The 28000-nt window shown below is 42.0% G+C and overlaps 1 protein-coding gene and 1 long non-coding RNA gene across 6 annotated transcripts; one reads left to right on the forward strand and one right to left on the reverse strand.

The window, feature by feature from the left end:
* Positions 1–2208: 2208 nt before the first annotated feature.
* Positions 2209–20157, reverse strand: LOC140723111 (uncharacterized). The gene is made up of 4 exons (XR_012097811.1): positions 20064–20157; positions 17447–17923; positions 12585–12721; positions 2209–2495 (listed from the first exon to the last, which is right to left on the reverse strand). It is a non-coding gene; the product is annotated as an uncharacterized lncRNA (long non-coding RNA).
* Positions 17794–27491, forward strand: LOC140723086 (protein FAM181A-like). 5 transcript variants are annotated; one of them, XR_012097809.1, is made up of 2 exons: positions 17794–17898; positions 19686–19843. XR_012097809.1 is itself a non-coding variant. In XM_073037728.1 (2 exons), the coding sequence occupies exon 2, from the start codon at positions 26238–26240 to the stop codon at positions 27099–27101; it is 864 nt and encodes a 287-aa protein (XP_072893829.1). In that variant the 5' UTR covers positions 17810–17898; positions 26155–26237; the 3' UTR covers positions 27102–27491. The 5 variants fall into 5 exon arrangements, 4 of the variants coding, with proteins under 4 accessions (XP_072893829.1, XP_072893821.1, XP_072893812.1 ...); XM_073037728.1 differs by lacking the exon at positions 19686–19843 and adding an exon at positions 26155–27491 and having other exon boundaries at positions 17810–17898; XM_073037720.1 differs by lacking the exons at positions 17794–17898; positions 19686–19843 and adding exons at positions 21378–21545; positions 26155–27491.
* The last annotated feature ends 509 nt before the right edge of the window (positions 27492–28000 follow it).

The following is a 28000-nucleotide window of genomic DNA, read 5'->3' on the forward strand; positions in this document are numbered from 1 at the left end:
CTCCTTTTACTGATAGGGAATTGCTTTTTATTCCTAAGGCCAGGTCTTGGTTTCAGCCACCCTCAACACGAAGAGCAAACCAGCAAGAGCAACTTACTTATCAGATTTAGCCATTCCATGCACACCTAACATACAGAAATCTGTAAGTGAAAAACACCAGAAACATGCAGAATTAAAAGAGGAAACTGAAAGACTATGGAAAATGAACATTGTCCCGACAGTAATATCTACAGCTGGTATCATCCCAAAGGCACCACAGAATTCTATTAAACAATTAGAGCTACACAGTACTATCTATATAAATCTCCAGTAAGTCACAATACTAAACACCACATGAATAATCTGAAAGTACCTATCAATTGATAAGTGAGTGTGCTTGGCCATACCCATACCTCAGGTTTTACCAGCTTGAACTGAGAAAAAATATATTACATTAGCATTATGCAACATTGGATTCACCAATATTGTTCCTCATCGATGATTTTAATCAGTTGAAATCTGAATCACAATCAGGTACATTATCATCACGTGTCAGGGAATTTTTTGCTTTGCGGCAAGCGTTACAGTGCAATACATAAAAAATATTATAAACTACTACAAGAATATATAAAGGTATAAATAAGTAGAGCAAAAAAAGGGCCAAAATATTGAGTTAGTGTTCATGAATTCATGGACTGTTCAAGAATCTGATGGCAGAGGGGGAGAAGCTGTTCTTAAGAGGTTGAGTGTTTGAGTATTGAAGAGAACTGGAATATCACATTAGGTGCAGCAGAGGAAATACCAGCTATCCGTGCATCTTCCAATTGATCACTGCATGTTAGGGCACCAGGAATAGAAAATGTATTTTGGATAGATACCCAGAGCAGAAATAATAATATTTTAACTTGAAGGGTAATAACATCGTAAAGGATTCAGCAAGACAATTTTCTAAAATGCTGCTTCGAGTCATAACGTTGGGTTTTAACTGTGTTCCCTGGCATGTTTCAGTAATGCTAAAGGTCAGTGCAATGTTACTCAGGAGAGACAATTCCTTCATTTCCTTCCCTTTGATGGCTAGCGATGATCAAGCAGGCAGGTACAAATAAAATAAGATTATTGTAGCCCTGCAACAGTTTTCCATCCTCCCAGGAAAAATCATTTTCAGCTTTAGTCCCATCCAAGCAACTTCAGTCAATAACAATGTGTTCAATATGAGGACACATATATGTTCTCTCAGTCCCTAGGCTTTACTAAATCCAGCATGACACAGCATATGACTCTCATCCTAATACTCTGCTTTGGCTTCCTGTATCTTTCAGAATTGATTTTAAAGTTCTTTTACTTGTTTTTAAAGCTCTCAATGGTCTGGGGCCAGTGTCCATCACAGAATCACTTTTGTTTTATAATCCTGCTCGAGCTCTCAGGTCTTCTTCCATCAGTCTCTTAAATTTAATCAATCTTTCTCAGAGATAATTGATAGGTCAGCTTTTTTGAACTATGCTCCTAAACTATGGAATTCAATACCTAAACTATAAGGCATGCAGACTCCAGTGACACTTTTAAACACCTTTGGTCTTTTATTTTCATGTTTGCACTTTATCTGATTGTAAATCACTTTGAACTACATTGTCCGTATGGAAAGTGCTCTATAAATGAGTTATTAATTATTATTATTATTACTCCTATTATTAGTAGTATTTATTTTTTCTCAGCTCAAGCTGGTAAAACCTGGGGCACAGGCGTAGCCAAGCACACTCATTTCTCAATTGCCAGGAACTTCTGGACTATTCTAATGGTGTTTAGTATTCTGGCTTTCTGAAGATTTATATAAATATTGCTGTATAGGTCGAATTGTTTAATGCCATTGTGTGGTGCCTTTGGGATGATACCAGTTGTAGATATTACTGTTGGGACGATGCCCACATTCCATGCTCTTTCAATTTCCTCTTTTAATTCCGCATTGTTTCACTTATTGATTTCTATATGTTATGTCTGTTTGGAATGGCTGAATCTATTAAATAAGTTGCTCTTGCTTGTTTATTCTGTATTATTATATCCAGACGGTTATTATGGACTGTCCTGTCTGTAATAATGGATTGGTCATAATGTAATTTGTGGGACTCTGACTCTAAAACTGTAAGAGGCTTGCATTTATAGTCAGGTATGATTTCTTTTATGAATTTGTACTTTAAAGGAAGACTCATGTTTGTCACTTGATTGTGCCTGTGCAAGTAATCAGATTGAGTTAAATTGCTACAGGATCCTGTAATCTGTAAGATTGTTTCTGCATTTTCTTGCATCTTCTGCATTTATCATCATCAGTTTTTTTTTTTTGTTTTTATTATGTATTTTTGTGTTAACCGACTGGTCCTGTAAAGCCACAAGGAGCTCTTGTTTCTGGGAAGAGTCTCCAACTCTGAGCCAGGAGTTCAATGCTTCCTCGTCAACACCTAGTCTACTCGGGCCATGGAGGATCATGCTCTTCCATTGTTTCACTTTTCTTCTGTGGTGATAATCTGTGGGACAAACATGAAAATATAAGATAAAATTATGTTAGTTAAAAGCAAGATTAAATAAATAGGATTTGAGCTCGTGTTTGAAAGTGTAAACTGAGTTTGCATCCCTGTACATTAAATCACTATATTTTTGCACTACTTACTTAATTTATATATATATATATAGCTTTGTGTAATTTATAGATTTTATTATTATTTATTGCAATGTACTTCTGCTACAAAACAACATATTACATGACATATTCCAGTGATGCTGAACCTGATTCTGATTCTGATCCCTGATAGTTTTTCTGGTACTGAAAGTGGTGTCCATATAACTATATAACAATTACAGCATGGAAACAGGCCATCTCGGCTCTTCTAGTCCGTGCCGATGCTTACACTCACCTAATCCCACTGGCCCGCACTTAGCCCATAACCCTCCATTCCTTTCCTCACCATATACCTATCCAATTTTACTTTAAATGACAATACCGAACCTGCCTCTACCACTTCTACTGGAAGCTCATTCCACACAGCTACCACTCTCTGAGTAAAGAAATTCCCCCTCGTGTTACCCTTAAACTTTTGCCCCCTAACTCTCAAATCACATCCTCTTGTTTGAATCTCCCCTACTCTCAATGGAAAAAGCCTATCCACGTCAACTCGATCTATCCCCCTCATAATTTTAAATACCTCTATCAAGTCCCCCCTCAACCTTCTACGCTCCAAAGAATAAAGGCCTAACTTGTTCAGCCTTTCCCTGTAACTTAGGTGCTGAAACCCAGGTAACATTCTAGTAAATCTTCTCTGTACTCTCTCTATTTTGTTGATATCTTTCCTATAATTCGGTGACCAGAACTGTACACAATACTCCAAATTAGGCCTTACCAATGCCTTGTACAATTTTAACATTACATCCCAACTCCTATACTCAATGCTCTGATTTATAAAGGCCAGCATACCAAAAGCTTTCTTCACCACCCTATCCACATGAGATTCCACCTTCAGGGAACTATGCACCATTATTCCTAGATCACTCTGTTCTACTGCATTTTTCAATGCCCTACCATTTACGATGTATGTCCTATTTGGATTATTCCTACCAAAATGTAGCACCTCACACTTATCAGCATTAAACTCCATCTGCCATCGTTCAGCCCACTCTTCTAACTGGCCTAAATCTCCCTGCAAGCTTTGAAAACCAACTTCATTATCCACAACGCCACCTACCTTAGTATCATCTGCATACTTACTAATTCAATTTACCACCCCATCATCCAGATCATTAATGTATATGACAAACAACATTGGAGCCAGTACAGATCCTTGAGGCACACCACTAGTCACCGGCCTCCAACCTGACAAACAGTTATCCACCACTACTCTCTGGCATCTCCCATCCAGCTACTGTTGAATCCATTTTACTACTTCAATATTAATACCTAACGACTGAACCTTCCTAACTAACCTTCCATGCGGAACCTTGTCAAAGGCCTTACTGAAGTCCATATAGACAACAACCACTGCTTTACCCTCGTCAACGTTCCTCGTAACCTCTTCAAAAAATTCAATAAGATTTGTCAAACATGACCTTCCACGCACAAATCCATGCTGACTATTCCTAATCAGACCCTGTCTATCCAGATTATTATATATACCATCTCTAAGAATACTTTCCATTAATTTACCCACCACTGACGTCAAACTGACAGGCCTATAATTGCTAAGTTTACTCTTAGAACCCTTTTTAAACAATGGAACCACATGAGCAATACACCAATCCTCTGGCACCATCCCCGTTTCTAATGACATTTGAAATATTTCTGTAAGAGCCCCTGCTATTTCTACACTAACTTCCCTCAAGGTCCTAGGGAATATCCTGTCAGGATCCGAAGATTTATCCACTTTTATATTCTTTAAAAGCACCAGTACTTCCTCCTCTTTAATCGTCATAGTTTTCATAACTTCCCTACTTGTTTCCCTTACCTTACACAATTCAATATCCTTCTCCTTAGTGAATACCGAAGAAAAGAAATTGTTCAAAATCTCTCCCATCTCTTTTGGCTCCACACATAGCTGTCCACTCTGATTCTCTAAGGGACCAATTTTATCCCTCACTATCCTTTTGCTATTAATATAACTGTAGAAACCCTTTGGATTTATTTTCACCTTACTTGCCAAAGCCTTTGTATCTTCTTTTAGCTTTTCTAATTTCTTTCTTAAGATACTTTTTACATTCATTACATTCCTTGAGCACCTCATTTACTGCATGCTGCCTATATTTATTGTAGATCTCCCTCTTTTTCCGAACCAAGTTTCCAATAACCCTTGAAAACCATGGCTCTCTCAAACTTTTAACCTTTCCTTTCAACCTAACAGGAACATAAAGATATTGTACCCTCAAAATTTCACCTTTAAATGACTTCCATTTCTCTATTACATCCTTCCCATAAAACAAATTGTCTCAATCCACTCCTTCTAAGTCCTTTCACATCTCCTCAAAGTTAGCCTTTCTCCAATCAAAAATCTCAACCCTGGGTCCAGTCCTATCCTTCTCCATAATTATATTGAAACTAATAGTATTGTGATCACTGGACCCGAAGTGCTCCCCAACACATACATCCATCACCTGACCTATCTCATTCCCTAACAGAAGATCCAACACTGCCCCTTCTCTAGTTGGTACCTCTATGTATTGCTGCAAAAAACTATCCTGCACACATTTTACAAACTCCAAACCATCCGTCCCTTTTACAGAATGGGCTTCCCAGTCTGTGTGTGGAAAATTAAAATCTCCCACAATCACAACCTTATGCTTACTACAAATATCTGCTATCTCCTTACAAATTTGCTCCTCCAATTCTCTCTCCCCATTAGGTGGTCTATAATATACCCCTATAAGTGTTACTACACCTTTCCCATTCCTCAATTCCACCCAAATAGACTCCCTAGATGATCCCTCTAATCTATCCTGCAAAGCACCGCTGTAATATTTTCTCTGACAAGCAATGCAACACCTCCCCCTCTTGCCCCTCTGATTCTATCACACCTGAAGCAACGAAATCCAGGAATATTTAGTTGCCAATCACACCCCTCCTGCAACCATGGACTAATAGCTACAACATCATATTTCCAGGTATCAATCCATGCTCTAAACTCATCCACCTTTCTTACAATGCTCCTAGCATTAAAATAGATAGATACTTTATTCATCCCCATGGGGAAATTCAACTTTTTTCCAATGTCCCATACACTTGTTGTAGCAAAACTAATTACATACAATACTTAACTCAGTAAAAAATATGATATGCATCTAAATCACTATCTCAAAAAGCATTAATAATAGCTTTTAAAAAGTTCTTAAGTCCTGGCGGTAGAATTGTAAAGCCTAATGGCATTGGGGAGTATTGACCTCTTCATCCTGTCTGAGGAGCATTGCATCGATAGTAACCTGTCGCTGAAACTGCTTCTCTGTCTCTGGATGGTGCTATGTAGAGGATGTTCAGAGTTATCCATAATTGACCGTAGCCTACTCAGCGCCCTTCGCTCAGCTACCGATGTTAAACTCTCCAGTACTTTGCCCACGACAGAGCCCGCCTTCCTTACCAGCTTATTAAGACGTGAGGCGTCCCTCTTCTTAATGCTTCCTCCCCAACACGCCACCACAAAGAAGAAGGCGCTCTCCACAACTGACCTATAGAACATCTTCAGCATCTCACTACAGACATTGAATGACGCCAACCTTCTTAGGAAGTACAGTCGACTCTGTGCCTTCCTGCACAAGGCATCTGTGTTGGCATTTAAGAAAGTCTCCACCTCTTCCTTTTTGTTTATCCCTAACGATGTGATCAACTTTATTATCTTTTTCTTCCTTCTCCCCTACATCTTCAGTCTGAGTGCTCCCCTTCTCTATCACCTGCCTATCCTCCCTCACACACTGTCTATTAGCTTTATTTGTGAACTAACCTCCCCTCCCCTAGTCTCTTCAAATTGATTCCCACCCCCCCAACCATTCTAGTTTAAAGTCTCCCCAGTAGCCTTAGCAAATCTCCCCGCCAGGATATTGGTCCCCCTAGGATTCAAGTGTAACCCGTCCTTTTTGTACAGGTCACACCTGCCCCAAAAGAGGTCCCAATGATCCAGAAACTTGAATCCCTGCCCCCTGCTCCAATCCCTCAGCAACGCATTTATCCTCCACCTCATTCCATTCCTTCTCTCACTGTCGCGTGGCACAGGCAGTAATCCTGAGATTACTACCTTTGTGGTCCTACTTCTCAACTGCCTTCCTAACTCCCTATATTCTCCTTTCAGGACCTATTCCCTTTTCCTACCTATGTCATTCGTACCTAAATGTACCACGACCTCTGGCTCCTCACCCTCCCATTTCAGGATATCTTGGACGCGATCAGAAACATCCCAGACCCTGGCACCAGGGAGGCAAACTACCATCCGGGTCTCCTGATCGCATCCACAGAATCACCTGTCTGACCCCCTAACTATTGAGTCCCCTATCACTGCTGCCTTCCTCTTCCTTTCCCTACCCTTCTGAGCCACGGGGTCAGACTCTGTGCCAGAGGCACGGCCACTGTTGCTTCTCCCAGATAGGCTGTTCCTCCCCAACAGTACTCAAACAGGAGACAGGAGTACTTATTGTCAAGGGGTTCAGCCACTGGGGTATTCTCTAGTACCTGACTCTTCCCCTTCCCCCTCCTAACTGTGACCCACCTATCTGCCTCCCATGGCCCCAGAGTGACCACCTGCCTGTAACTCCTCTCTATCAACTCCTCACTCTCCCTGACCAGGCGAAGGTCATCGAGCTGCAGCTCCAGTTCCCTAACACGGTCCCTTAGGAGCTGCAGCTCAGTGCACCTGGCGCAGATGTGGACTTCCGGGAGGCTGGGAGACTCCAGGCCCTCCCACATCTGACACCGAGAACAACAAGCTGCCCTCACACTCGTAATTCCCCCTTCCTCAAATAACAAAAAAAACTGAACTTGCCTCGCCCGCTTCCGCCTAAGCCCGTTGAGCCCAAGCCCTTAAGCCTTCATTCTGTTCCCGGCTCACTCCACTGCCCGCAAATGACGCTGCCCGTTGTATAAGGCTGTGTCCTTTTTAAATCTTCCCTGCTTCACTGCCCGCCGTCACACGCCTGCGCAGTCCTGCCTCTCTTAACTCCGATGAGAATAAGAAAAATTCAAGATGGCTCCCGCCGCACTCCCATTCTGATCCTCCGACTCCCTTTTCCAAACGAAAACCGATTCAGGATTTCTGTCCTTTTTAAATCTTCCCCACTTCACTGCCCGCCATCACATGCCTGCAGGATAGGGTTGTAAAAAGCAGGATAGGGTTGTAAAAAGAGCTTTAGGCACATTGGACTTCATAGATCAATGTATTGAGTATGGGAGATGGGATATTATGTTGAATTTGTATAAGACGTTAATGAGGCCTAATTTGGAGTATTGTGTGCAATTTTGCTCACCTACCTACAGGAAAGATGTAAATAAAGTTGAAAGAGTACAGAATAAATTTACAAGGTCGTTGACAGGACTAGAGGATCTGAATTATAGGAAAAAACTGAATAGGTTAGAACTTTATTCCCTAGAATTTAGAAGATTTGATAGAGGTATACAAAATTATGAAGGGTATAGATAGGGTAAATGCAAGCAGGCTTTTTCCACTGAGGTTGGGTGAGACTAGAACTATAGGTCATGGGTTAAGGGTGAAAGGTGAAATGTTTCAGGGGAACATGGGGAGAAATGTCTTCATTCAGAGGGTGAGTATGTGGAACAAGCTGTCTATGCAAGTGGTGGATTTAATTTCGATACCAACGTTTAGAGAAGTTTGGATAGATACATAGACCAGAGGGGTATGGAGGGCTGTGGTCCCACTGCAGATTGGTGGGACTAGGCAGATTAAGAGGCTCAGTGTGAGCTAGGTGCTTGGGGGGCCTGTTTCTGTGCTGTAGTACTCTATGACTCTCTGAGTCTAAATAAATATAACGGTACAGCTCAGGAACAGTCCTTTCGGCCAGCAATGTCAAATCAAACAATCAAACAGCCAACTAAACAAATCTCTTCTGCTTACACAATGTCCATGTCCCTCCATTTCCTCACATTCATGGGTGTATCACAACTTCTCTTACAAGTCTCCATGTATCTGCTGCTACCAGCACCCCAGCCAGTGCATTCCAGTCACCCACCACTCTATGCAAAAACAATTTGCCCCTCACATCTCCTTTGAAATTACCTCTTGTCAGCTTAAATGCATACCCTCTGGTATTGGACATTTCAACCCTGGGAAGAAGCTGCTGTCTGTCACTCTATCTGCACCTCTCATAATCTTAGAAAACTCCACCAGATCTCCCCTCAGCCTCTGCCACTCCAAGTTTGTCCAACTTGTCCCCTCTTCTCCAGCACCTCCCCTCCATTGCTACTGTGCTATGTTACTGTGGATAGAGTTCTTCAAAGTTGAGGCCTGTTTCACCTGTTCCTAACATCAAAGATACAGCAGCCACTATCTCCGCAGACTCCCACTGCAAACTCTGTTTTAGCAGAGCCATCAGTGTAAAAGCCATCCAAGCAATTGATTCAAGATGAATATTCCTAACTGTGCAAACACGAGGAAATCTGCAGATGCTGGAAATTCAAACAACACACACAAAATGCTGGTGGAACGCAGCAGGCCAGGCAGCATCTATAGGGAGAAGCACTGTTGACATTTCGGGCCGAGACCCTTCGTCAGGACTGTGTCATTCCTAACTGTGTCATTTTTCAGCATTTCTGTTAAAGCAAAGCATTCGTTTACTGTGTTGAAAGGTAAATTAGTGGTTGGATTGACACTATTACAGCTCGGGCCATCAGAGTTCAGAGTTCAATTCCGACGTCATCTGCAAGGTGTATCTTTATGTCCTCCCTTTGGAACATGTATTTCCTCCAGGTGCTCTGGTTTTCTCCCACAGTCTAAAGATGTACTGATTTGTAAATGTAAAGGCTTGTCATATGAGGAGTATTTGATAGTTCTGGGCCTCTACTCACCGGAATTCAGAAGAATGAGGGATGACCTCATTGAAACCTATAAAATGTTGAAATACCTCGATAGAGTGGATGTGGAGAGAATGTTCCCTATGGTGGGAGAGTCTAAGACCAGAAGACACAGCCTCAGAATAGAGGAGTGACCTTTTAGAATGGAGATAAGGAGGAATTTCTTCAGCCAGAGAGTGATGAAGTTGTGGAATTCCTTGCCACAGGCAGCTGAGAAGGCCAAGTCATAGGGTATATTTAAGGCAAATATTGATAGATCCTTGATTGGTCAGGGCATTGAAGGATACAGAGTGAAGGGAGGAGATGGTGGCAGAGAGCGAAGGCAGGAGATGGGCCAAATGGCCTAATTCTACTTCTATATCTTATAGTCTTATGGTTTATAGATTAATTGGTCACTGTAAATTGTATTGTAATTTGGTAGGGTTAAATTGGTGGGTTGCTAGGTGGGAGTGGTTTTTGGGCTGGAAGGGCCCGTTCTGTGCTGTATCTCTACATAAAATAAATGCGGGTGAAATCCAATTTCTAAATGCTGACCCATAACTCCTGCATTCCCCTTTGATAACTGTGTGAAGCTTGTCAGTTATATGAGCTTCCACTTCATTTAGATGCAGATTGAGGCGATAGGAAAAATGCTGCACTTAACAGAATACCTCAGATTTTAAAAGAGGCAATTAGACTCCTTACTATAAAAAGAATGGCTTTAAATGTGGGCTTGTCAATTTGACAGATGAATAGCTGGAATTATTGGGAGCCAGATGTGATGGGTTTTCTGAATTTGATGAATGAGACATTTATGGCATTGTCAGTCAGGAGTGAAGCATCTTCCTCTGAGGAGGTTTGGAATGATCTTTACATTGTCAGAGTTCAGGATACTAACCCATTCACTCCACCACTCGTCTCTCACACACTTTAAGCTTTTAGTCTTTTTTGGGAAGCTATTGTCATGCAGAATCTTTGAAGCAGTGTCACTTTTTATCTGCCATTCACAGTATATGTTCGACTGCAGACGTGAAAGGCGGTTTAATCTGAATTACATTTGACATCGTTTGTGTGTCACTCTTTATAATCACATGAACTTGCCTTGGTCAGTAACAATGAGAGCAATAACTGCAAAAGCACATCAGAATCAGGTTTAATATCACTGGCATATGCCCTGAAATTTGTTGTTTTGCCGCAGTAGTACAGTGAATTATAAAAACTGCAAATTACAATAAGAAATAGGTGTAAAATTAAATTAAATTAGTATAGAAAGAGAACTGAAAAAGAAAAGAAAATAGTGAGGTCGTGTACTTGGGTTTACTGCCCATTCTGATGTAGAGGGCAAGAAGCTGTTCCTGAGATATTGAGTATGTGTCTTCAGGCTCCTGTACCTCCTCCCTGATGGTAGCGATGAGAAGGGGCAACAGAGCTCACTATGGAAAGTATCTGTAATAACCGAATAACTTCGTTTTTAATTTCCTTTGTTCTGCTTAACTTTCTAAAGTGCCTTTTTATAAAATCTCAGTATGTGCTTGCTGTGATTTGATGCTGAGCAGTAATTCAGACCAGTTTCTATGCCCTGGGCAAAGCCCGGTCACACAGTACTCTCTGACCAAATTACAAATTCTCCCAAATACATAATCTGAAAAAAAAAGAGTATTCCTTCTGAAATTCTGCTTGCCTTTCTACTTCTGAGTCAGTTCAGATTTTGAGTAGCTGCAGGTTTTGTTTATTTCCTTCTCAGATATGTTTACTCACTTTGGTGTGGTGTTAACAACAGTTCATGAAGAACTGTGTGCTCCAAAGAAATCTATTGACAAACTTCAACTCTTCCAGAATACTGCTGCTGAGACCAGGATGAGGGAATGTATCACTCCCGCAACTCTTCCAGAATACTGCTGCTGAGACCAGGATGAGGGAATGTATCACTCCCGCAACTCTTCCAGAATACTGCTGCTGAGACCAGGATGAGAGAATGTATCACTCCCGCAACTCTTCCAGAATACTGCTGCTGAGACCAGGATGAGGGATTGTATTACTCCCGCAACTCTTCCAGAATACTGCTGCTGAGACCAGGATGAGGGAATGTATCACTCCCGTCCGAGTTACTCTGCATTGGCTTCCTGTACCTTTCAGAATCGATTTTAACATTCTCCTACTTGTTCTTAAAGATCTGGGACCAGGTAAACTACCGAGTTGCTTTCTTTTTGTAATCCTGCTTGAACTCTCAGCTCTTCTTCCACCAGACTCTTTGAACAGTTTTCCTCAAAAGATAATTGACAGGTCAGCTTTATTGAGCAATATTCCTAAGGACCCCCGTCACCTAGGACATGCACTCTTCTCATTGTACAGAAGCCTGGAGGCACATAGTCAGCTTCTTCCCCTCTGCCTTCTGATTTCTGAATGGACAATGAACCCATCAACACTGCCTCACTACTTTCTAATTTCTATTTTTGCACTACTTATTTAATTGAACTATGATATATATATATTTACTGTAATTCATGGATTTTTTCTCTCTCTGTAATTATGTATTGCAATGTACAGCTGCTGCAAAGTTAACAAATTTCACGACCAATATCCTTGATATTAAACCTGATTCTGAGTTTGATTCTGATTCTGAACTGTGGAATTCAAAACCTAAAACTATAAGGGATGCAGACACAGTTGACACTTAAACATCAGCTCAAAACCTATTTATTTAATCTTGCTTTTAACTGACATTTTTTTGTCTTTTATTTTCATTTTTGCACTTTATCCCATTGTAAAGCACTTTCAACTACATTATCTGTATGAAAAGTGCTCTATAAATAGGTAAACATGAGGACATCTGCAGATGCTGGAAATTCAAACAACAACACACACAAAATGCTGGTGGAACACAGCAGGCCAGGCAGCATCTATATAGGGAGAAGCAATGTCGACATTTTGGGCCGAGACCCTTCGTCAGGACCTATAAATAGGTATTATTAATTAATTAATAGGTATTAATACCTATAAATAGGTATTATTATTATGTGTTGATGATAACAACACATAATTACGAGTGATAGACACCAAAAATTAGAAGTTGTCTGGTTCATCTCACCCTCAAATCTTGATTTTTCTTTCTGAATTGGATCTTCTTGGCTTTGTCTCAAAGTTTTTTTTGGTGTCCTGAGGTAAAGGCATTTTTCCAAACTGGAAGCATCTGTGAACCATCTCATTAGTGGAGTGTCATGATCTCTGGTGGTAAATAGAAAATAATTATCTTTTTAACCAGTTTAGTGCAGAACAGTTTATCTCCCTTCTCATATGTGTGAAATTCCTCTCAAAGTAAAATGAGCGATTGCCAGATTTTCTCTGCAATCAGTGATGTATTGACAAAATCACGGGAAATTGTTATTTTAAGCACATAACTTCAAAAGTGTATTTCTTTGCATTTCGGCATTTTTATTGAAAATTGAAATTTCAGACTAATGTTCATCACTCATTCCTCTGTAAGCATAAGATACAAGACCTGGCCATCTGGCCCATGAAGTCTGCTTCTCCTTTCGACCTCCTACATCAGTGCTGGATTCCTGAATTATCCCATATCCATTTACTGCTTGAGCATGACACTCCGTGACAATAAACTGGACTGGTCAAAGAACATTGAGGCTGTCTACAAGACGGGTCAGAGCCGTCTCTACTTCCTGAGGAGACTGAGGTCCTTTAACATCTACCAGACGATGCTGAGGATGTTCTATGAGTCTGTGGTAGCCAGTGCTATCATGTTTGCTGTTGTGTGCTGGGGCAGTAGACTGAGGGTAGCAGACACCAGCAGAATCAACAAACTCATTCGTAAGGCCAGTGATGTTATGGGGGTGGAACTGGACTCTCTGACGGTGGTGTCTGAAAAGAGGATGCTGTCCAAGTTGCATGCCATCTTGAACAATGTCTCCCATCCACTCCATAATGTACTGGTTAGGCACAGGAGTACGTTCAGCCAGAGACTCATTCCACCGAGATGTAACACTGAGCGTCATAGGAAGTCATTCCTACCTGTGGCCATCAAACTTTACAACTCCTCCCTCGGACTGTCAGACACCCTGAGCTCATTCCACATTCTCACCACATTCTGAGTGAAGACGTTTCCCCTCACATTTCCGTTCAACTTTTCACCTTTCAGCTTTAACCCATGACTTCTCGTTCTAGTCTCACCCAACCTCAGTTACTCCTGATTGTCAAAGAGTGAAGGCTCAGCCCACTCATCCTCACCTTATGTAAGGGATTATCTGTACCCCCACAATAGAAACCATATCCCGAAGAGAAGTGGACAGAGAATGGTGAATCTGTGGAATTCCTTGCCACAGGCAGCTGTGGAGACCAGTCTTTATGTATATTTAAGGCAGAGGCTGATAGATTCTTGATTGGTCAAGGCATGAAAGGATATGGGGAGAAGGCAGGAGATTGGGGCTGAGAGGGAAATTGAATGAGCCATGATGAAATCACAGAGCAGACTCAATAGGCCAATTGGCACAATCTTGCTCCTACATCTGATGGTCTTATGGTCTAAAATTGTATGCAGAACACTAGAGATGGTGTACTGACCCTGTATAACAGCAGTAATGCATCAACTGAACTTTGAACTTGGAACTGTAATACTGAAATCCCCTCAGAATAAAAGTGCTTTTATTATTACACCGCCATTGATCACCCAGTAGCTTAGTGGTTAGCAGGACGCTATCATAGCTCAGGGTGTTCCAAAGCTCAGAGTTCAATCCCAGCACCATTCTGTAAGTTGTCTCTGTGTGTCCTCCCTGTGCAATGCATAAGATTTCTCTGGGTCCCCCAGTTTCTTCCAATAGTCCAAAGACATATTGGGTAGGTTAATTGATCATTGTAAATTCTCCCGTGATCAGGTTAGGGTTAATCGGGGTTGTGGGTTTGTTAGGGCAGTGTAGCTCTAAGGGCTGGAATTGACCAGAACTCAAAATAAAGGAACTTTTAGGGGTCAGTGATCATAATATGATAGAATTCACCCTGCAGTTTGAGAGGGACAAGATAAAGTCAGATGTATCAGTATTACAGTGGAGTAAAGGGAATTACAAAGGTATGACACAGGAAGTGGCCAAAATTGAACGGAAAGGAACACTGGCAGGGATGATGGCAGAGCAGCAGTGGCTGGAATCTTTGGGTGGAATTCGGAAGGTGCAGGATACATACATATCAAAGAGGAAGAAGTATTCTAAAGTGATGATAACACAACCATGGCTGACAAGAGAAATCAAAGCCAACGTAAAAGCCAAAGAAAAGGCTTATAACGGCACAAAAAATAATGGAAAATTAGAAGACTGGGAAGCTTTTAAAAAACAACAGACTACAACTAAAAAAAGTCATTTAGAATGTAAAAATGGAATATGAAAGCAAGTTAGCCAATAGTATTAAAGAGGATACCAAAATTTTTTCAAATACTGTATATAAAGTGTAGAAGAGAGGTGAGAGTGGATATCAGACTGCTAGAGAACAATACTGGAGGGGTAGTAATGGGGACAAGGAAATGGCAAATGAACTGAATAGCTATTTTGCATCTGTCTTCACTGTGGAAGACACTAACAGTATGGTGGAAGTTCCAGGTGTCGGGGCATGAAATATGTGAAGTTACCACAATTAGAGAGAAGATTCTTGGGAAACTGAAAAGTCTGAAGGTAGATAAGCCACCTGGACCAGAATGGTGCACACTTCAGAGCTCTGAAAGAGGTAGCTGAAGGGACTGTGGAGGCATTAGTACTGATCTTTCAAGAATCACTGGATTTTGGAACGGTTCAAGAAGACTGGGAAATTGCAAATGTCACTTCACTCTTCAAGAAGAGAGAAAGGCAGAAGGAAGGAAACTATGGTCTGATCTTGGTGGTTGGGAAGATCTTGGAGTCAATGTTAAGAATGTGGTTTTGGGGTACTTGGAGGCATGATAAAATAGGCCGTAGTCAAGATGGCTTCCTCAATGGAAAATCTTGCCGGACAAATCAGTTGGAATTCTTTGAAGAAACAACAAGTGGGACAGACAAAGGAAAATCAGTTCACAAACAAGCGAAAATCTGCAGATGCTGGAAATCCAAGCAACACACAAAATGCTGGAGGAACTCAGCAGGCCAGACAGCATCTCTGGGTCCTGTCCAAGGAGAATCAGTTGATGTGTACTTGGATTTTCAGAAGGCCTTTGACAAGGTGCCATATACGAGGTTGCTTAACAAGCTACAAGCATGGATACTATCATGGATAAAGCAGTGGATGATTGGCTGGAGGCAAAGAATGGGAATAAGGGGAGCCTTTTCTGGTTGGCTGTTGGTGACTTGTAGTGTTCCACCTGGGCTGTCAATGTATTGGATGACAAAATTGATGGTTTTGTTGTCAGGTTTGTGGATGATAGAAGATAGGTGGATGGGTGGATTGTTTTGAGGAAGTAGAGAGACTACAGAAGGACTTAGACAGATTAGGAGAATGGGTAAAGAAGTGTCAGATGGAATACAGTATTGGAAAGTGTATGGTTATGCACTTTGGTAGAAGAATTAAACATGTAGACTGTTTTTGTAATGGAGGGAAAATTAAAAAATCTGAGGTAGATTCCCTAAAGATTAATTTGCAAGTTGAGCCAAAGGTGAGGAGGGCAAATACAATGTTAGCATTCATTTTGGGAGGACTAGAATATAAAAATAATGATGTAATGGTGATTTGGAAAGGATTCAAAGGAGGTTCATGAAAATAATTCCATGATTGAAAGGCTTGTCATATGAGGAGCATTTGATGGCTCTGGGCCTGTATTCACTAGAATTCAGAAGAATTAGAAGTGTTCTCATCGAAACCTATTGAATGTTGAAAGGCCTCAGTGGAGTGGATGTGGAGAAGATGTTTCCTATGGAGGAGGAACCAGAAGTCACAGCCTCAGAACAGAATTTAAAATGGAAATGAGGAGGAGTTTCTTTAGGGAGAGAGTGGCAAATGTGTGGCGCATGTTGCCAGGGGCAGCTGTGGAGGCCAAGTCATTAGGTGTATTTAAGGTAGAGGTTGATAGATCCTTGATTGGTCAGGGCATGAAGGGATACAGGGAGAAGGCAGGAGATTGAAGCTGAGAGGGAAAATAGATCAGCCATGATGAAATGGCAGAGTTGAGTCGATGGGCCAAATAACCTAATTCTGCTGCTATACCTTGAGGTCTCATAGTATTGGTAAATAAAATAAATAAACAAACATCTACACAGAGTGCTGTCACAGGAAAGCAGCATCGGTCATCAGGGAACCCCACCACCCAGGATATGCTCTCTTCTCACCACTGCCATCAGGAAAAAGGTACAGGAGCTTCAGGACTCACTCACCCTACCAGGTATAGGAACAGTTATTACTCCTCAACTATCAGCCTCTTCAAATAGAGGGGATAATTTCACTCAATTTCACTGAACTAATTCCACAACCTATGGATTCACTTCCAAGGACTCTTCATCTCATGTTCTCGATATTATTTATTATTAGTATTAGTATTATTATTTATTATATGTATTTGCTCAGTTTGTTGTCTTTTGCACGCTGGATGTCCATTCTGTTGGTGCCAACTTTCATGATAGCTGTTGGATTTATTGAGTGTGCCCTCAGGATTGTATATGGTGATGTATATGAACTTTGAACTTTTAATTGCCTGCTACAGTCGAATGTAAACTTTCAGTGACTTTTGGATAAACATGCCTTTGTCCCTTTGAACACAAGCATCCCCCAGTATCTAGTTACAAATACTCAGCAGCTCTGCTTTATCCATCATATTTTTCCATATTGTAAACCATTTGGCATATTTTCCACCTACTAATTCATCATTTAGGAAAATAATGTATTAATCCAGTACTTCCATTTGGGAAATTGGTGATCTATGGATGTTCTGAATTAGTCAGAGAAAATCAACATGTTCAAATCACCCAAACCAATTCCAAAGATGAAGCTTACCTCTGGTTCAATACAAGCCGCAGTATCTGTAATGAGCGCTTCAGGCCTGTGTGGGGCGGTAGAGAGCACTGGGCGCTGAGGTCTTCAGTGAAGCTGAATTGTTTAATTGGTGTTTAACAACAGTTGTTAATCATTTATAATTCCTTGTGTTTCTCTCAACTGACTTGTTCTTTGTAATGTGGTCTCCTGATGTCTTCTGTTTAAGCTTGTTAAGTTTATTTCGATAAGCTTGGGGATTTCATGCTATTTTTATTATTTAAGTGGAGTCCCAATTGGCACTAATTGCAGGATCATAGTTGTGAGAATGTTATTTCTCGTGGTGAGCTCAGCTGAGATGAGATGCTGATGTTCTTTTGGGATTATCAGGAACAAACTCTTGTGGTTGTCTCTGCAATGGAGTCTGTCTTTCCTCTGCACTTGGGTTCCAAGATTGCCAGCTCACTTTGTGACAGGTACCCTTGTTTCTCTCATTTCTGTCTATAAGAGATAAAAGTTCAAAGGTCAAATTTAATGTCAGAGAAATGTATACAATATACATCCTGAAATGCTTTTTCTTCACCAAACATCCACGAAAACAGAGAAGTGCCCAAAGAATGAATGAAAGTTAAACGTGAGAACCCCAAAGTCTCCCCAGCTCCCCCTGTGTGTAAGTGGCGGCAAAGCAATGATAAGAAGAGTAACTTGTGAATTAAACTTTTCAATGTTTCCTTTCAAATTTCTCCTTAGATAGACACTTTAGAAAGAAAAGTGTTAATGTACTTAACAGATCAGACTTCAGAGCATGGAGATGTAATCATTCATTATTCCATGGCTGTCTTGAACTGTTCCAAAGTGGCTGTAACCATTAAAACCCATCAGTGAGCTGCACTACATAAACTGCAATGAAACCCCCTTCAATTGCACTTAACTGTCAATTTTTCTTTAATGATAAAGTTCAAGCTTATTCCAGAATTTTCTCAAGGAAAAATGCATCCTTTCCCAAAGCATTTGAGGAACTATTTGTCATGCACTCCAGCGACCCACGTCAAGGTCCTCCATTGGTCAGCACTGACCATGGACGTTGCATCCCGACTGTCTACGTTTGATGTGCAAGCCAGGGCAGTACGATGTGGAGAGCAAGCTGTTGCCCATGTAAAGGCTCCCCCTCTCCATGCAGCTGATGAATCCAAAGGAATGGCAAACACTGATACAGTTTGCCACTAGCAGTGTCACAGGGCTCATCTGTCATTGTTGAACTCAATGTAGGACTGCCTTAGGGAGACCAGCTCTGGATTTTCCCTCCAGGTTTACCCCCAAAGCCTTCCCCATGAGAGGGTATAGCCAGAAGGTAACAGAGGTTTGAGATCACAGTTTCCTTCTCCTAGATGAGCTGCCAACCACGACTACTGAGCCCAATCTGCCCTAAATGACTGGTTTTAAGGTTCCAGTAACCTGCCTGTGCCCCTTCTCCTGTCAGTTGAAATTACTCCACTGGCTTAGTAACTAAGTCACACATGAAGGCCAAGAGATGGACTTGGTTGTCGGAGGCTAAAACATGTCAGAAGTATAAACTTTGTAATACCAAAGACTTAGTGGTTAGTAGGTCAATGTAAATTGTCCTGTGGTTAGGTTAGAGTTAAATAGGTGGGTTGCTCGGTGGTGTGGTTCATTGGAAAGGAAGGGTTTGCTCCATACTGAATCTTTAAATAAAGAAATAGAACACCATCTCCCTGGCCCTACACTCATTTCAGGAACACCTGCACAGTTAGAACCCCTATGTTAGACTTTTGCTCATTAATTACAGATCCACATTCAATATTATAATTCTAACCAAGCACGTCTCTAAAATCTTCAACCTTGAACTCAACATTCCCTTTGCAACTGGATCCATGATTTCCTGACCAACAGATAAGTAAGGCACAACACCTCTGCCATAATTATTGCCACAGGGCAATGCATTCAGCCTCCTACTCTACACCCTGTACACTCATGCATGGTCAGGTTGTGCTCTAACTCCATCCACAAGTTTGCAGATGATACCACTGTAGTGAGCTGTATCTCAAGTAACAATGAGTCAGAATACAGGAAGGAGATAAAAGGCTTCGTGACATGATGTCACGACAACACAAGAGCCAGTCATTGATTTCAGGAATTGGGGAGGGGGTGCTGGGTGGTAGAGTACACATGCTCTTGTCTACATCGAAGGTGCTGAGGTCAATAGGGTTGAGAACTTAAAATTTCAACATTTCTATTTCATCAGGAGGCTGAAGAAATTTGGTATATCCTCTTTGACTCTGAGCACGTTTTATTGATGGACCATAGAATTCTATCTGAATGCATCACGTTGCCCCTCCCAACAGGCAGAAGATTTAAAAAAAGCCTGAAAGCACATTCCACCGAGCGGAGGGACAGCTTGTATCCCGCTGGTATGAGACATGAAATGGTTCTCTGGTACGATAAGATGGGCTCTTGTCCTCACAGTCTACCTTGATGTGACTTTGCACCTTATTGTTTACCTGTACTGCAACTATTACACTTTACTCTGCATTCTGGTATTAGTTTCCCTTTACTACAATTATGCACTGTTGTAATGAATTTGTGTGGATGAACATTGTGCAAGACAAGCCTTTCACTGTACCTCAGTATGTGTGGGTGCCACGATAGCACAGTGTGATGCTGTTACAGCTTGGGGAATTCCAGAGTTCGGAGTTCAATTGCAGCACCATCTGCATGTTCCCCATGAATACACGGATTTCCTCCAGGTGCTCCGGTTTCCTCTCACAGTCCAAAGGCACAACACTTTGTAGGTTAATTGGCTATGTAAATTGTCCTGCGATTAGGCCTCGGGTTAAATCAGTGGGTTGCTGGGTGGGAGGGCTTGTTCCATGCTGTATCTCTAAAGAAATCAGTAACTGTGACAATAATAAATCTATTTACCAAAGTCTTGGTCAAATCAAAATAAATAAATAACTTCCAAAAAAGTACACACATCAATGAAAGACAGAATTGGTTTATCAAAACAACTTGATGGGTGTTAAAGGATTCATAAAATAAACATATAGTTTATGATAATGTGAAAATACAGTTCCTAAAATATATATTATCGCCAAAGAGACCTTTTCACTTCATTTTCTATTATAAAAGAATATACAAAACTTACATTCAGCAATATTGTTACTATCATATTCAGAAGAAAACACTGAGCAGGAAAGTGCCGGAAAAGCCCCAATAACATCATGAAGGATCTCACCCACCCTGCTTATGGACTGTTTGTCCCACTCCCATCAGGGAGGAGGCTATGTAACATCCAAACCAGGACCACCAGACTCAAAAGCAGTTACTTTTCCAAAGCAGTCAGGCTGATCACTCTATCTGGGTACACTATGGTCCTTTAAGAGCCTCTTAGGTAGGTACATGGAGCTTAGAAAAATAGAGGGCTATGAGCTAGGGAAATTCTAGGCAGTTTCTAGAGTAGGTTACATGGCTAGTACAAAATTGTGGGCCGAAGGGTCTGTAATGTGCTCTAGATGTCTATGTTCTCCCACTAACCCACCCCGTCACTGCCCCATCCGGCAGAACTTCCTATCAGGGTCACTTTATGTACAGACGCTCCTGTGCCTAGATTCACTTTATAAAATTACATTCCATCTATGTATCTTATTTGCTTATATTTATTGTGTTTTTATTGTTGTGTTCGTAACCTTATTGTGTTTATTTTTGCACTGCATTGGATCCGGAGTAACAATTATTTAATTTTCCTTTAAACCTGTGTACAGAAAATGACATTAAACAATCTTAAACTTTGACTTTAAAATCTAGTTTTAAACTGAACAGTGTCGTTGCAAATCTGTCAAAGACAGATGATCACCGTCCATTCAGCTCCAAGTGCCACACTTTCGCCGCGTCCTGCAGGACAGTTGCCGCAGAACTCCAGCATTCCATTCATTCCGAATATTCAACGCGACTTCTGGCGAACAGCGTTGCTGGTGATTTCCAGCACCTTGGCAGCTTGAGATGTGTCGAGATTGAAATTGGTCCACAGCTGGACCCTATCCGCATGCTGAGATGACATGCGGAGTAATTTTTGCCTCTGCTGTCTCGGATTGACATGTTCACAGCTGTAAGTGATTTATCTCCGGCTTTCTCTCCATACAACTTCAAAGCGCAATTCTTCTGCCGAGGGATGGGGGCGCTGTGGGGTGTGCCCTATTGTTAATTGTTCTTTTCACTCGGACATCGTCGCCGACAAGGAAGAGCAGGCGATGATAAAAGCCTCCGGTGGCCTCTCGGGCTGCCGTCAGCCGGCTCAACCAAAGGGTGACCTTAAAGAGAGTGCGATGCGTTTTGTCAATATCTGCAGTTGTAAACTGTTCTGCTGGGAATGCCGATTATTCGTGTGGTCTAATTTCCAATAATCATTCACAACATTTCTTAAAATGATATTCAGTAATTAGTTATTTTATAGCAAAAGATGCAAGGGATCTAGATGCCAGGTGGGAATAAGATCGCGTACCACTACACGTAGTACCGGGGCAACATCTCACATCTACAGTTGTCCTCGATGTGTACTGCTTATCTACCTAGTTTGTATCTATCTATTATTAATATTGTATTTTTTTCTCAGCTCAAGCTGGTAAAATCAGAGGTACGGGCATAGCCAAGTACAGTACGCTCATTTCTCAATTGCTAGGAACTTTCGGACTATTTAGTGTTGTGGCTTTCTGGAGATTCACAGAAATATTGCGAAATACACCAAATTGTTTAATGCTTTGGGATGATACCAGTTGTAGGTATTATTGTTGGGACAATGTATACCATTTGTCTTCCATCGTTTATTATTATTAACTTCTGTATTTGCGCAACTTGTTGTCTTTTGCATATTGTCTGTCTGTCTGTCCGTCCTCTTATGTGCGGTTTTCAATAAAATTAATCTCAGGGTAGAATATGATGACATATATGTACTTTGAATTTTGAACTTTGAGGGTGGCGAATCTGTGGAATTCATTCCCACGGACGGCTGTGGAGGCCAAGTCAGGGGGTATATTTCAAGCAGAGAATGAGGCAGGAGAACGAAGTTCAGACGGATAATAAATCTGCCATGATGGATTTGTGGAGCAGACTCGATGGGCCGAATGGCCCAATTCTGCCTCTCTGTCTTATGATCTTATGGTCGTATAACGATGAAACTATAAGCCAATTGCATGTAATTTTGGGATTCTCCATCTCCAGCGCACGTACAGATACATAAGCACGTGCCTCTGTTTTGAAGTTTGGTCTGTATTTGACTGAACTGAAACGTGCAGATATTCTGTCCAAGTAGTCAACGTTCAGTGAAGGGTTTCCCCAGCATGTCGGCGCATGCCATTATTCAAACGCGGGAAATTCAAAATTCAGGGCGTCACGGGTTATGGGAGAAGGGAGGAGAATGGTGTTGAGAGGTATAATAATCAGCCATCATGATGCAGACTCGATGGGCTGAATGGCCTAATTCTGCTCTATTCTTTAGTCTTATGGTCTTCTAGTTGCTGCCGGATAATTTCTAACCTCATTCCTTGCCGCACGACAGCAATAAAGAAGATTTGATCAAACGGGTAGGCTTCGGAACCTCAGTTACGGAGGGGTGGGCACTGGGAGACAAGGTTTAAGGGAGGAATCTCTTATCACTCTTTCTCAGTTTTGATGAATGGTCCCGCATCCGAAACTTCACAGATATTTTCGACTTGTTCTTTCTTACGTATTTATTAAGTTCTAATTAATATTGCGTTCCTTACCTTATACTGGACTTTTGTGCGCCTTCGGATCCGGAGTAACAATTAGTTTGTTCTCCTTTATACTTGTGTACTGGAAATGGCATTAAACTATCTTGAATCTTGAGATTTTTTTCTGTATTTCTGTTTTTTGTTTAATTTCAGATTTCCAGTTCAGGCTTCATTTTTAATTAAATTTTAATTTAAGGAGCAAAAATCCCATCGTGGAACTTACGGAGTAGGGGGTCCATCAAATCAGGAGTGCACGGGAGGCCAGAGACACTCAGCTGTGGGACAGGCGCAGGGTGATTTGCATCTGTTCTAAATGACGAGGACATTAAAATTCATCAACAACAGCCTTGCTTGATAAATCCACGTTTGTCTTGAACTTTTCCAACTGAGGTGCTGAAATGCAAACCTAATTTGCGTTGAGAAATAAAGGAGGCCGCATTTTAAAAGCCACATGTCCGATGTATTACTGAGAAAGACTGGATGTGTCCGACTCCAAATTCTACAGTTACTGAGAATCAGCGAGACTGACGACAATAATACATTTAAACTTGTTTAATGTTTCAATGCAGATATTTTATAGGTGCTAGGTCGCGTATATGTTTAAGATACATCATCGACACCAGCCTACCCACTATCAAGGATATATATACACAGTACAGAGAGGTGCCGGAAAAGGGCCAGTAACTTCATGAGGGACCCCACCCACCCGGCTCATGGACTGTTTGTCCCACTCCCATCAGGGAGGAGGCTACATAGCATCCACACCAGGACCACCAGGCTCAAAAACAGTTACTTTCCCCAAGCAGTAAGGCAGATCAACACCTCCACTCACTAACCCACCCTCCACACCCCCAACCACCACTACTTTATCAATTCCTGTCATTCACCTTGTGTACAGACACTCCTTGCCCAGCGTCACTTATGGACATACAATCAATCAGTGTGTATAAGCTATTTATTATGTTTTTAATTATTGTGTTTTTTTTGCGCTGTATTAGATACGAAAAAAGAATAATTTCATTCTCCTTTACAATTATATCCTGGAAAAGGCATTCTTCGTATTGACGGCAATCTTGACGGGTGACATTTTTAAAGGTCTACTGATTAAATTGCGTCGAATTGGGTCGCGGGACCCAGTGTCTATGTCCTTACGAAATCGTGAGGATTATATCCACGTCAGGGGCTTCAGGTTTAAATTTACCCGCAGGCCCAGTGTTGGCACAATTTCACACTCCTGTGAGAACCCGCGCAAAATGCAGGCCAGGTGAGGGGCGGTTTGAGAAATGGGGGCCGAATATGCGCGAGTCTATTTAGCCGCCGTCCCGCTCAAAAGAAGTGCCACCTTGCATGAGCGAGAGGTGGGAAGGACATGCTGAGCAGCGTCCAGTTCATCGGGGAAAGAAGTAGAACAATTAGCATTTCACACGCTTTTCAAAAAAAAAGACCGTCCGGCCCTACCTTCCCCACAGAGTTCATCGTTTCCAATGGATTGTCCTTTTTTAGCTGTTGCGTGCGTTGGCAGGGTGACAGTATTCGAGTGTGCAAACTTGCGCTATTGTCCCTGGACGCTGCGAAGCCATGGCGACCCACTAATATGGCATAGGAAAATGTTTACTGATGGATATTCTATGGGCTTTGTCCAACTCTTTCTCTATCATGACGACTCGATTTAAGTCTCTAACTGTTTGACTACAAATGCAAGAGTGCTGTCCAACTCGATCCCATTGTCAGGGCGGTTTCAATGGGTAATTCAGCCTTTGTGTGTTTCGATTGAGAACGCAAACATAAAGACAAGATTCTTGAGCGCTCAAGCCCCCTAACCATGGATATCTGCACATCTCTTCAGTTTTTTTTCCCTGCTACTTCTTCTGACATCAGCCCCCCCAAAAAGCCTTAGCAGAACAGTTAAAAGTAGGCAAGCCAGACTAGCAAAGCTAGCATTGTGTTCTTGCACTCAAGCATGCCTATCGTAAGGCATGTGGCAGCTGAGGTTACTTTTCATTGAGGGGAAAAATCCGCTGAGTGCCCGCATATTATCTGCACATCATGTTTTAGAGGAAAGGGCGCTGAGGAAGGAGCCGAGAGAGTGGGAAAATTGCACTGAAAAATTATTGTACTTCTTGGCTCGCTTTTTCTTTCCCTCTCCCTTGCGTTTCCATAACAACAATTTGTGATACAAAAGAATGTGGAACAAGCGAGCCCAGAGCCTGATTGGGATGTATTGTGCTCAGAAGGAGCTGCTGATTGGTCTGCAAGTGCCTTAACTACAGGCAGTTTATATTCATTCAGCTAACTCTAGTGGGAAAATAGAAGGAAAATTGTTCTCTAGCAGGTCCCAAAGGTGAGCAGAAGCGTTTAAACAAGGATTGGGTTATTGATGGATAATACACAGGTAACATACATGTATCCAGCGCTGCGTGCGCTTGTGTAAATAATTAATGCTATACAGTAAGCCCTTTGCCACAGGTTCTCAATAGGGCTATACTGAAACGCAAAGAAAGTACGATCGGAAAAAAAAAGTTTTACGCTAATACTAAATACTTCTTCCTTGATAATAGTGGGGATCTGCTTACCTGGATTGGTGCCAGAAGTAGACATCGGTTTAATGTGGTGGAATTTCTTTTACAATGAAGCTGTTATCAAATTAAATGTGTGTGGACGTATGTGTGTCTGCTAGGTATCAGTGCATTGGTCTCGCCAGTGTATACGTCAGGCAATGGGAGACCATTCTAATAGTACGATTGAACAACATAAAATAGAGTAACTCAGACAATGGACTTTCAAAGCAATTATGTGTGGTTGTGAACGAGTGTTGAAGTGGTTGGAACATTCAGTGAACATAGCGATGTTGAGAGTAGCTGATATTCTTTGACGGAGGCTACTCGTCATTGACTGATTGAAATACGTGACAACTCTGGTTGGTGATTAGAATTCAATAATGAGTGAAATGGTCTCTTCTCTGTCTTACAGTGTTCAGTGGAGAGAGCCGACCCTCCTGAGTCACGGATGGAGAGCTAGCCATAGGTGCGGATGTCCTGAAGTTTGGGATTAACATGGCATCTGCGGATAGCGAAGTGAAAACACTGTTGAACTTTGTCAATTTGGCTTCGAGTGATATCAAGGCGGCATTGGACAAATCAGCCCCTTGTCGGCGTTCGGTCGACCACAGAAAATACTTACAGAAGCAGCTGAAACGTTTTTCACAGAAATACTCGCGGATTCCACGTTGTCACACCAACCGGCTTCTTGAAACCAGTTCGAAGGAAGGGACAGACGACAAGAGTCGGGCCTATATCCTACAGCACGCGGACGCTCACCTACACTTCCAACCCGCCTCGGACCAGGACTGTAGCGAAACCTTGCCGGGAACTATCACGGCGGCTGGGAAGCAACTAGGCAGACAAAACCAAGTGCCCATGAGGAAACGACAGCTCCCCGCGTCCTTCTGGGAGGAACCGAGGCCATCCAAAACCATCCAGCCCTTGAAGCTGCTTCATGTGGAACAAGCGGTGGCCGCGGCTGAAGACCCGGCGGGCCAGGGACCTGAAAGCAAGCGAATGCAGGAACGTACCAACCCACCCAAGCAGTCCTCAACTTTCCCAGCGATACAACTGGACCGCGAGAGAGAGCCGCTGAAATTCCACTTCAGTTCGCTGACGCGCACAGTGAATGCCTGCGGTTGCTGTCCATTTCAGTACCATGGTCACCGGGTGTATCAGAGCCATCTGGGATTGCCTCCCTCTGCCTTCCCCGGCATTGGCGTTTGGAGGAAAGGGAGGAACCCGTCAGCCGAGATCCCGGTTTACTCCAAAGACTCTTTAAGCGGACAAAAAATTCACAAACCTGTCGTTTTGAAGCCCATTCCCACGAAGCCAACTATCCCGCCTCCCTTGTACAACGCCTATGGTTTTCTTTGATTGCTGGGAGTTGGGTGAACTTTCAGATCTCCAGCAGGGACACTTTGTGCGCGAAAGTTCACAGCTGATGCCCATTTCACGTAATCACTAAGCAAGTAGAGTTCTTGGGGGGAGGGGGATATTGGAAGTGTGGGTGATCGTGTGTGTAGGTACTTGGTGTGCGTTTATATATAAAGGCGTGTCTTTCTGTATATTTTTGTGTGTGCACGCGTGTGTATGACTGTGAGTTTCTTCTCGCAGGTGTGCGTGTGGGCGAGCTCTCGTTTAGATCTACATGTTGTGGTCTTCAAGATCGAAGATTGTTTAATGTCATTTCCAGTACACAAGTGTAAAGGAGAACAAAATCATTGTTACTCCGGATCCGATCCAGCGCAAAAAACTCAGTAAGACAATAATAATAATAATAATAATAATAATAATAAACACAGTAAATATAAATACATAAGACAGCTTATATCCATAGATTGATTGTATGTCTATAAAGTGACACTAGGCACAGGAGTGTCTGTACAGAAGGTGACTGACAGGAAGTGATAAAGTAGTGATGGTTGGGGGGTATGGAGGGGTGGGTTAGTGAGTGGGTTTGTAGGTGGAGGTGTTGATCAGCCTTAGTGCTCGGGGAAAGTAGCTGTTTTTGAGTCTGGTGGTCTTGGTGTGGATACTACGTGGCCTTGTCCCTGATGGGAATGGGACAAGCAGTCCATGAGCAGGGTGGATGGGATCCTTCATGATGTTACTTTCCAGAATAATTCTAACTATGCATCTCAGCTTATTTTAAAGGTAGACCCAGTTCCCACAGACAATGTTGCAATTGCTTTCAGATGAGTATTGACCAGCTCCGTTAACAATGCAAGAAGCCAAGTTAAATATTCTCCCAATCACAGACTGTCAACAGGCGT

This window comes from Hemitrygon akajei, chromosome 3 (assembly GCF_048418815.1).
Source record: "Hemitrygon akajei chromosome 3, sHemAka1.3, whole genome shotgun sequence".
In the NCBI taxonomy this organism is placed as follows: Eukaryota; Metazoa; Chordata; class Chondrichthyes; order Myliobatiformes; family Dasyatidae; genus Hemitrygon; species Hemitrygon akajei.

Bases quoted from the DNA above. Each gene is read 5' to 3' on its own strand.
- LOC140723086 (XM_073037728.1), top strand. From the start codon at position 26,238: ATGGCATCTGCGGATAGCGAAGTGAAAACACTGTTGAACTTTGTCAAT.